Source organism: Mus caroli, chromosome 6, assembly GCF_900094665.2.
Source record: "Mus caroli chromosome 6, CAROLI_EIJ_v1.1, whole genome shotgun sequence".
NCBI lineage: Eukaryota > Metazoa > Chordata > Mammalia > Rodentia > Muridae > Mus > Mus caroli.
In genome coordinates, this window is record NC_034575.1 from 84,190,727 (window position 1) to 84,201,589 (window position 10,863).

Consider the following 10,863-nt stretch of genomic DNA (forward strand, 5'->3'; position numbering starts at 1 on the left):
AGTGCTGGGATTAAAGGCGTGCGCCACCACACCCGGCTCCCATTTTTTTTTTTTTTTTATTTTGGTTTTTAGGGTTTTTTTTAGACAGAGTTTTTCTGGGTGTCCTGGAATTCTTTCTGTAGAATAGGCTGGCCTCAAATTCAGAGATCCGCCTGTCTCTGCCTCCAAGTGCTGGGATTAAAAGTGTGTGTGTCCCACCTGGGATGGAGAGATGGCTCAGTAGTTAAGANCANTGGCTGCTNTTCCAGAGGNTCTGGGTTCANTGCCCAGCACCCAGGTCACAACTGTCCGTAACTCTAGACCTAGAGGACCTGGCAACCTCACACAGCCATATATGCCAGGAAAATATAATGCACAGAAAAAGAAAGAGCGTGTGTCACCACACCAGCCACTTACTTATTTATCTTTGTGAGACAGGTCTCTTTGTTTCCAAGGCTGGCCCTCAACTCATGGTGATCCTTGTGCCTCAGGCCTGTTGTGTATTGGGATTGTAGGCAAAAATGACAACAAAATGGGAGTGGCTGGTGCAGGCCTATAATGCTAGCATTCAGCAGTCAGTGTCAGGAAGGTGACAAGTTTGAGTGCAAACAAGAAAAGAAAGTGGTTAAGAGGATGTTCCACTCCTCTTCGAGAGGCCCTGAGCCCACTTCCCAGGACCCATAGCTGATGGCTCACAACCTGTAATACAGATCTAGGAGGTCCAGGACTTTCTTCTGGCCTTTGAGGGCCCACACACATGGCACACATGCTGCAGGTGCACACATACANAGAAATAAGTCCAGAAAAGACACGCCATGTGCTGATGCTTGGTGACCAGGCTTGTGCTCGTTAGTTTCTTTTAAGCTAGTGTGGGCTTCTCTGTTGCTAAAGCTATGGACTGCTTGTTTCCTTCCCATCTAGGACACTTTCAAAGTGCATTACGAGAACAATAGCCCTTTCCTGACCATCACCAGTATGACCCGGGTCATTGAGGTGTCTCACTGGGGCAATATTGCTGTGGAAGAGAACGTGGACTTGAAGCACACAGGCGCAGTGCTGAAGGGGCCTTTCTCCCGCTACGATTACCAGAGGCAGCCTGACAGTGGGATCTCCTCCATTCGTTCTTTTAAGGTATGAGTGGCCACCTTGTTCACTGTGGGAACTGTGACTATCTGTGTGTCCTTTCTTTCGCTTTTTAGTTTGGGGGGATTAACTAACNATGTTGAATATCACTGCTTAGAAGGGTCTTTAAGGAAAAAAGTTCCTGTGTTTATGTAAGTAGTGCTCTCCTTTTCCCCTCNNTAGCAGGGTTAGTGTGGAACTCCCTGTGTAACTTAGACTGGCCTTGAACTTAGGACACTCCTGCCTTGGTTTCTAAGTGTTANGATTACAGACATGTGGCTGGCCCCACAACAGTGGTTCTCAACTTTCCTAATACTGTGTGTGACCTTGTAATACAGTTCCTTGTGTAGTGGTGACCCCCCAAACCATAAAATCAATTTTACTACTATTAAAAATTGTAAAATCTGTGTTTTCTAATGATCTTAGATAATCCCTGTGAAAGGGTTGTTTGACACCCCCACCCCCCACCCCAAATGGGTTATGACCCACAGGTTAAGAACCCCCTGACCTAGACTGGTTTTTTTTGTTTTTTAGAAAATTTCAATAAAGAAAAAATCATATTCACGGTCTAAATTCTAAAATCATCACCTGAACATTTCCTTGTTGTTTTAAGGATTTATTCTGTGTGTGCAAGAGCCTTGTGTGAGTGTATGTGACCTACCTGCAGAGGCCGACAACTGTTGGATCCCTTGAAGCTGGAGTTACAGGCATTTGGGGACTGCCTGAAATGGGTGCTGGGGTCTGAATTCTGGTCCTCATGATTGAGCAGCAAGTGCTTGTAACTGCCCAGCCATCTTCCCATCCCTGCTGTTTGCTTTTTAGGATCGGTGGTGTGTAACCAGGCCAACCACTAACTTAGTATGTATCAGAAGGGGGCCTTGAGCTCCTTGGTGCTACCTCTCAGCTGCAGGGTACACTACCATGGTGCAGGCTCTTTTATTTTCAATTGAAGTAGAGTTGAGGTTTATCAAAAGACTTTGAAACTTACACTTATTAACTTCCTGTTGTGTGTAATACAGATATTAAATATGAGGGCTAAGAGAATGAAAGAACCTTTCATATGGAAAGGCACAACTGAGAAGCACGGGTATGACCTCTCAGAATCATCTACACCATTACAAAGATTAACAGACTGAGTGTGTCTTCGTCTTAAGTGAAATCTTATAAATAGTTTTGTATATGTACATATTTCTGAAATGTTCACCGTGAACACGCGTTTGTCAGTATGCTTGGATATGTAAGCTTATTAGATGAAGACCTTTGTAACTCAACCACTAGGAGTTTCATAGATTTCCTTTTGCAAATATCTCGTTTGCTGCTGAGAAGATTTATCTGCTTCTCATCCTTGATTAAGAAGTAGATGTGCTATCTGACCTTCTGGAACCTTGGGGAGTGTTTACGGTCAGAGGGCTGGTGCAGGCTGTATTTCTGCGGAGGTTCCTGGAGTTTCTGGAAGGCATTTCCCCTCTCTTGCAGACCATCCTTCCTGCTGCCGCCCAGGATGTCTATTACCGGGATGAGATTGGTAATGTTTCCACCAGCCACCTCCTTATTTTGGATGACTCTGTGGAAATGGAAATCCGGCCTCGATTTCCTCTCTTTGGAGGGTGGAAGACACACTACATCGTTGGTTACAACCTCCCAAGCTATGAATACCTCTATAATCTGGGTGAGTGTTTTAGATAGTAAGAATAGGATTGCAAAGGGCTAACTTTTTCTTTAATTTTGCCAGTGCTTGTATGTAAGGAGAGTATTCTCTTGTTATTCTGAGAAGGGTGAGATACCAGTGCTTTTGTGAGCTGGAGGAAATTGCAGTTGTGAATGCAATGCCTGCNCGAGCTCTCAGTTCAGATTTACTGTCACTGCTGAGCAGAGCTGTTTACACTTTTAAGGTAGTTTTTGAACTTTTTTCCTCTCAGTTATTTTACATTTGTTTATTTGCGGGTGTGTACATGCCGTAGCACATTTGAGGATGTCAGAGGACAGTTTAGCAGAGTTGGTTTTCTCCTATTTGGGTTTTAAGTGTAGAACTCAGCTTGCCAGCACTGGTAGCAGCACCCTTACCTGCTGAGCCATCTAACTGGCCCAGCTCACTGCTCTTCGACCACATTTATTTTTTTTTGTGTATTGTTGGAAACTGAATCTAGAGGCCCCACATATCCAAGTAAATGTCACTAAGGCATACCCAGCTCTTAATTAGAGATTATTANTAGTAGTATTATTTTTAAAGCCCAGAAGTAAGGGGAATAAAGAAAAGTTTTAATGCCAGGCATGGTGTCACATACCTACCTTTAATTCTAGTACTTGGGAGGCAGAGGAAGGTGGAAGCAGGCTGATCTGTTAAAGGCCAGCCTGGTCTACATAGTGCTTCTGGGCCAGCCAGTGCTAGTGAGACGTCATCTCTAAAAACAGAGCCCATGATTATAAACATCCTGTCATATTTTCCTTTTTGTTTTGTTTATTTTTCTAGGTCAGGTTCTTTGTAACTTTGGCTGTCCTTGAGCTGGCTGTGTAGAACAAGCTGTACTCGAACTCACAGAGATCTACCTGCCACTATCTCCTGAGTACTGAGAGGAAAAGCTTGTTGTGTGTGTGTGTTTAAATTACTGCTTATATGGTTTTAGATACTATTTAAGTTTTGCCCTTTTAAAAATACATTTCTTAGCCCCTCAGTTTATAGATTTCTTCCCCATTTCCTTTGCACTGCAGTCTGCTGTCTGGAGTTGTGGTTGCTCAGTCAGTACAGTGAGCACCCTCTGTCCTGTCCTGAAAATTGACAGCTGCCCCTCATCTGAGCAAGGTTTGGCCTGATTGAGGTCTCAGTGCCCATTCCTTAGGAAGCAGCTTGTGTGCTGTCTTCCCTTTGTGATTCTCGAATTCTACTGTTCCCTTTCATTTACTGACTAGAATTGAAGGATTTGTTTCCCTTGGTTCATGGGCTGCAGCTGTGGTAGGGAAAGTGCGGGTTAGTGTGGGATTCATGACCTGTTACTGCCTGTATTCTGTGTCTCTCCCTGACTTCTCTTCCTCTCTCTGTGCTGGGATCAAGCCCTGGGCAAGGGTACCACTGAGTCATTCCAGCTCCAGTTTCTCTCTCTCTCTCTCTCTCTCTCTCTCTCTCTCTCTCTCTCTCTCTCTCTCTCTCTCTCTCTCTCACTCCCTCTCCCTCTCTCTCCCTCCCTCCCTCCCTCCCTCTCTCCCTCTCCCTCTTCCTCTTCCTCTCTCTCCCCCCTCTCTCTCTTCTTTTTTTTTTAAAGATTTATTTATTTTATGTATGTGAGTACACTGTTGTTCAGTGCTCTGAGCTTGTCATTGGCCATCCCTTTCTGCTGTGGAACTTAGTGTACATTTTATCTCTGTAAAACAGTAAGCATCTACAGTGCATTTTCTTATATATTTCATGTCTAATTCCACAGAGAAAATCTTGATTCTGAAGAGCACAGAGGTATGACAGGATTGTAGGGTAACAGAGTTCTGTAGCCAGTCATTCATTTTCTCTCATAATTTTTAATTTTTCTTATTGTCTTTCTTATTGTGTAGCTTAAATGGACCTAGAACTTGAGATCCTCCTGCCTCAGCTTCTTACTCTTAGTGCTGGAATTACAGGCATGTTTGCCTTCTGTGTTTTTTCTGTCTCTGTCTCTCTCTGTGTCTCTCCCTCTCCCTCTCCCTCTCCCTCTCCCTCTCCCTCTTTCTAAGTAACATTATTTGCTGGACATGGTGGCATACACTTTTAATCCCAACACCTCAGGAGACAGAGGCAGGCAGATTTCTGTGCGTTTGAGGCCAACCTGGTCTACAGAGAGTTCCAGGATAGCAAGGGCTGTTATGTAGTGAAACCCTGTCTCAAAAAATCATAAATAGATAAATAGATACTGTATTATTTACATGTTTATTTTGTGTGCACGCACGCATATATCTTTGCTAAAGCACTTATTCGAAGGTCACAGATGAGCTGTGGAAGTCATTATTTCTTTTCATATGGTGAGATTGAACTCAGGCTGTCAGGTTTGGTGGCAGTGCCCTTAACCTGCTGAGCTCTCTCTACAACCTGCATCTTTACCTTTTTAATGCTGGTCTCTGGTATGATTGAAGTAGGCTTGTTAGGCCATCCTTTGCATGGTTCAGTCCTTTGTTACACTAGTGTAGCATCCAAGCTTGCCTTCTGAGCTTCCTTGGCCTCTGAGGCTACCTCTTAGGGGCAGAGTGCTTCCCTAACGTGCGAGGTCTTGGGTTCAGTTCCCAGTACTGTTTGGGGATGGTGTGGAAGAAACTGCTCACTTGGCTAGTTTGCATTTTATAGTTTTTATTCTTTTTCTGAAGGGTTGCTCTCGTAGCCTTGTGAACTTTTCAGGGACAGCTAGGATGTAGGGGGTCTCTGNAGGCTATCTCTCTCCTGCTGAGCCAGGGACATAGCATTGGGATTCATCTGCTGACCTGCTCAGNGTTGTAGAGAAACCTACCTGTTGTAGTTCTCTCCTTGGTCCCGTCACTGGCCATGCACCTCCCCTGCTCTCCATCACAGACACTGCTCACCTGCGGGTCTTGTGGCTGATGATGTGTTGTGACAACTTTCCCTGGGATGGAGAGGACCAGGCCATGTCCCCCCATCTCCTCTAATGTCCCTGTGACAAAGCAATGTTAGGTTCCACCTGGGGAGCCAGTGTTTATTGGACTTAGAGAATCTAGGTGAGGGCTACTGGCAGGTGTGTGGGTGATCCTAAGGGAGCTACACTGGGAAGTCAGCATGGGTGATGGCTTCCCATAGCTATAAATATAGAACCCCTTCCCCCTAAGTTTCCTCAGAAAACTCTTCTAGTCCCTCCCTGGGAGGCCCTGAGACTGCTCTCTACATTAGGGCATACTATTATACAAATGTTTGAGAGGTGTGGATGCTCAGGTGAGGGTCCCATCACCCTCCTCCTCCTGTGACGTCTCCAAACCCAGCTGTGATGGTGATCTTTAGCAAATAAATAAGCACAGCTGAACTGAACTGAAGAGAATGCACGGTGCTGTGTTTTAATGGTCCTCGGATTTTGACATTGCTGTTTAGTTTTTCTGCCTTCTGCGGAGATTGGAAAAAAGCCAAAAAGCCCATGCTGCCACCACTAACTCTCACCCTACTGGCTCTTGCCCACGAACTCTTGATAACATCTCTCCCTTTGTGTAAGAGGAGAAAGTTCATGCCTTATAATTTCCTATCTGCCATCTTGTTTTTTGCTCACACCATTGCATTGTTGATGATTTCAGGTGACCAGTATGCACTGAAGATGCGGTTTGTAGACCACGTGTTTGATGAGCAAGTGATAGATTCGCTGACAGTGAAGATCATCTTGCCCGAGGGAGCCAAGTAAGTCAGTGTTCCTTTCCCCCATATGCCATCTCTTTGACAGGATCATCCTGGTGCCTCACGGGGACCTGCGTTCTAGGGGTACAGTGTAGGTGCTCATTAAGTAGCGTTGACTGAGAACTCTTTCTGTGGAACCTTTTGACTGATGCTGGNAGAGAAAAGTTAGAGGGCACAGATGNACTTGGGAACTTCCAAAGCCATAGTCTTCATATGTGTGCAGCAGAAGTCAGAGTTGCCTCTGTCACACGGAGTCATGGCTGGCGTCTAACGCCAGGGAAGGATGTGGAGATGAGCCCGGAGGATCTCAAGCTGGAATCCAGCCTGGGNTACAGAGTTCCAGGCCAATCTGGGCTACACCTAGCAAGTGCTTGTCTTTTAAAAATATAAATAAATAAAAGGTATACTTTGTGGTGTGTTACCAGCGAGCGAGTGGTTCAGCTGTGGCTCCATACTTTCCTATCTCAGAGTCTTTTGTAACAAACAAGAGGAATCCCTTCCGATCCGTTTGGGTAAGAGATGTCTGATAGAGTNTAACTTATAGAGCTAGGTTTAGGAAGGAAGGCAGAGACTGGAGCTGTGTATGTAGTTAAGTGGTAGAGTGCCTATTAGACTTTTCATGAGGTTCTGGTTCAAGCCCCAGTACTTCTGATGTGTGTGCTCAGAGGAGAGCTACTGACTTTAGGAAGGAGCTAGGGGCATCTGCAGGAATCCATTTGGTAGGAGCAGGCAGACACTTACAGGGCTCCCGTCCTTAGTGCGAGCTGCTAATACTTTTGTGTCACTTTATCTGGTTTCTGGCCTCTGTAGGTTCATTTAACTACTCTGATTAGCAGATGACGCGCACTTTGTTCATGGGAGGAGTTGTTTCTTCAAGCTAAATTACTGCGATGTTACTCTTATGGGGACTTTAAGCCTGGCCAGAAAGTAATATATGTGCCCNAGCCCTGAAAGAGACTGATTTGTCTAAGGAAAGAGCATTCCGAATAACTCTCAAGGCATTCTTCGGGTTCTGGGAGAATCTGGTGGACTGTACTGGGAAGCTGTACACTGTCCTTGTGAGCACTGGAGGGAGATGTCAGTCCAGTCTTGGGCTGAATCAGCAGCAGGAGGAAAGGGCTGCCAGATGCTGGCAGTAGGCAGGGTGAAGTGTGTGAATTTAGCCTCTTGCTGCCCCTTCGTCTTAGAATTGTGCAGCCCATACCNTCATGTGTTGGTGTGGTTTGTTGAGGCTGTGACTGTGTTTGTGTTGTCCCAGGAACATCCAGGTGGACAGTCCCTACGATATCAGCCGCGCCCCAGACGAGCTGCATTATACCTACCTAGACACGTTCGGCCGCCCAGTGATCGTGGCTTACAAGAAGAATCTNGTCGAGCAGCACATTCAGGACATTGTGGTGAGTGGCACTGCTGTTTGGTTGGGGTTGTTGGCAGGACGTGAGCTGCTCTTCTCTGACACCTTTCTCTGTCCTGGCTCACACGCAGGTGCACTACACGTTCAACAAGGTTCTCATGCTGCAGGAGCCGCTGCTGGTCGTGGCCGCCTTCTACATCCTGTTCTTCACTGTCATCATCTACGTCCGTCTGGACTTTTCCATCACCAAGGTACTCTGCTCTCTTCCTCTGTGTCAGGCGTCCTAGTGCCCCTGTGATGTGTCGCACACATCTCCACCATAAGGTACCCAGGACCTTGTACCTCTGGGAATGCGATCACCAGCACACCATGTTAAGTCTCTGCTTCCTGCCTTGTGTTGGTTGTAGAAGCAACCTGGACACTAGGTGAGGTCAGAANGTGGTTGAGTGGCTGGTGGCGGTGGCACTGCTGTTTTGCTCCTTGTTACTCTTCTGAACATGGAGGTGGGGTGCCCCCTTGGCCGTGTCAGCAGTAGCTTCTGTCCCTTCCCTTGTGGAGCTCCTTGTAAAAGGATGACATCAGAGTTCAGATCCCNCTGACATGGGGCATCCACCACCTTCTTTCTTCCCTTGGAGTTCTGCTTGCTGACTGAAGGCCACCGTCCCTGGGGCTGCGGGCACAGAAGTTGTCTTCAGGTCGACTCTTTCCTTTTCTTCACCTCCATTCTTTCTCACTCTTAGCAATAGTACTGTTGGACAGGGGAACCTGAAGCCCTGTTCTGGGCACCAGAAGCATCCTATTCACGTACCTTTCTAAGGATTTAGTATGTAGAAGTGACTTGTGTCCACCAGACCTAAGCCAGCCTGTACTGGGTGGGGCCTCTAAGGGATGTTAATGGCAGGAGGAGTCCACGATGTTTCCTGAAGTCCTTGAAAACCTTAGAAGGAGTGATGCAAGATGGCCTCCCTGAAGTCTTCCATGGCTAGAGCTGAGCTCTCCTGCCAGTTTCATGCCTCAGTCTACCATTCTTGTCCTGTCATGTCCATGTGCCCAGGGAACTGGAAAGTGAAGCCTCGTCCAGTCTTTGTTGTTGAGCATAGTCCTCACTAAGTGTCAGAAGGGGTTGACTCCTGGTGCTCTGAGGTGACTTCTGTTGGCTGGTGGCAGTAGGCATCCTCTGGCAGGTAGGTCAGAGTGAGCCTGTTGACAGACANGTCATCTCTCTACCTTCCAGGATCCAGCTGCAGAAGCCAGGATGAAAGTGGCCTGTATCACAGAGCAGGTCTTAACCCTGGTCAACAAGAGGCTGGGCCTCTACCGTCACTTTGATGAGACTGTCAATAGATACAAGCAGTCCCGGGATATCTCTACCCTCAACAGTGGTAAGAAGAGCCTAGAGACAGAGCACAAGGCTGTGACCAGCGAGATTGCTGTGCTGCAGTCTAGGCTGAAGACGGAGGGCTCGGACCTGTGTGACAGGGTGAGTGTTAGTGCTGTGAGTCACTTTTCTGTGGAAAAGTACACGCTGCACTCCAGGAACTATTTCTGGCTGAAAGCAGCATCCACCCGACTCCTTGGGCTAGGCAAGGCTCCAGTGGCTCTCCCGTCCCATATGTGCAGAACCACAGGCTCATGCTCGTGGTGGGACAGAAAGCTTTTGGTATCTGTAGGCTGGCTTGGAGAAGTTCTGCAGNTCTGTGTCCTTGGGGCTGGCAGGGCAGTGTTTCTCCCAGATACCAGTCTTCAGCTCTGGGTGGCCATGCCTGTAACCCCAGCAGGCTAGACNTGTGTATATGTGTGGGAGTGTGTATTTTCAGATGACATCCACCCAGGGCACAAAATATTCTGGCCAAAGGGTAAGACCTTGTCTTTCAAAGTAAGTAAATAAATAAACCAAATGCATCCAGACATAAATCCCAGGCTNTGATCTAGACTCTCAATGTGAGCAGATTACCTAATTTCTCTGCTTCCCTTTTCTTATGGATAATGGGAGGCCAGTAGTCTTTGACAGTACCTGTGGATCTTGTCAGTGTATAGAGTCCTGACCATCATGTGCTATGCGAGCTAGTTATCAGTAACAGAAAATGCTCCCCAGAGTTGTTAGGCTCCCTGTTAGCTCCTCCACCCCCACCTTGCGTCTCATCCGTGCCCTTTAGTTCCTTTATAGCACCCACCATGGAACAATTATTCATGTGCCTAGAGGGTTTACNTGTCAGCTCCTTGAGGGCGGAAAGAACACTTTCTCCTTTACTACTTTCAGGAGCCTGGCACTTGGGGCAGCAGAAGTGGTCTGTCCTAACAGATGTCTGGCCCCAGTAGAGAGAAGGAACACTTAGGGAGCCCACTGTGCCTAGGCACGATGCTGGGGTTCCGTGGCTTTATCTTACTCGTCATTTGAAAAGAACGTGCCATGTAAATGATGAGGCCACTGTTTGGACCTGGGCTGTTTTCCTACTTGCCAGCCCTCTGCCATAGGCACTACTTTTGCTGAGTTTTTGAATCTTCTTGTGTCACTCTGGATATGTAGGCCTGGGGGGCAGTGGGGCTATTGAGTGGGGCGAGGGGACGGCTCCCAAACCCTGTCCTGTTCTTGTCTCTGCCAGGTGAGCGAGATGCAGAAGCTGGACGCCCAGGTCAAGGAGCTGGTCCTGAAGTCGGCGGTAGAAGCAGAGAGGCTGGTGGCTGGCAAGCTCAAGAAGGATACGTACCTGGAGAACGAGAAGCTCAGCTCAGGAAAACGCCAGGAGCTGGTCACCAAGATCGACCACATCCTGGATGCTCTGTAGCTCCTGGCTCCAGAGCAGGCCCAGGTGCCTAGACTTCCAGATGGCATTGGATAGGTAGAAAGAGGAGGTTGTGGTTAGCCCAAGGCCTCAAGACACCACNGAGGCCCGTCCGTGGCAGTGGCCCGTCCGTGGCATGGGGGAAGCTTGTCCCTTATTTCTGAATGGTTCCCTTTTTTTTTAAAAAAACAAAAACCTAGACAAAAAATTCTGTTTAAAAGACAAACTTGGTTGTGTTTTGAGCAAAGGCATTTCAGTAGTTGATTGGTGGTATTCTG

At 47.2% G+C, this 10,863-nt stretch overlaps 1 protein-coding gene across 1 annotated transcript in view; it reads left to right on the plus strand.

The window, feature by feature from the left end:
- Rpn1 (ribophorin I) overlaps positions 1–10,766 on the plus strand; it is a 19,008-nt gene extending 8,242 nt beyond the window's left edge. The window contains exons 4-10 of the mRNA XM_021165036.2: positions 901–1,110; positions 2,578–2,770; positions 6,352–6,451; positions 7,707–7,845; positions 7,934–8,053; positions 9,037–9,282; positions 10,406–10,766. Of these exons, the coding sequence (XP_021020695.1) occupies positions 901–1,110; positions 2,578–2,770; positions 6,352–6,451; positions 7,707–7,845; positions 7,934–8,053; positions 9,037–9,282; positions 10,406–10,588 (1,191 nt within the window). The 3' untranslated portion in view covers positions 10,589–10,766. The remainder of the gene's footprint in view (positions 1–900; positions 1,111–2,577; positions 2,771–6,351; positions 6,452–7,706; positions 7,846–7,933; positions 8,054–9,036; positions 9,283–10,405) is intronic.
- The last annotated feature ends 97 nt before the right edge of the window (positions 10,767–10,863 follow it).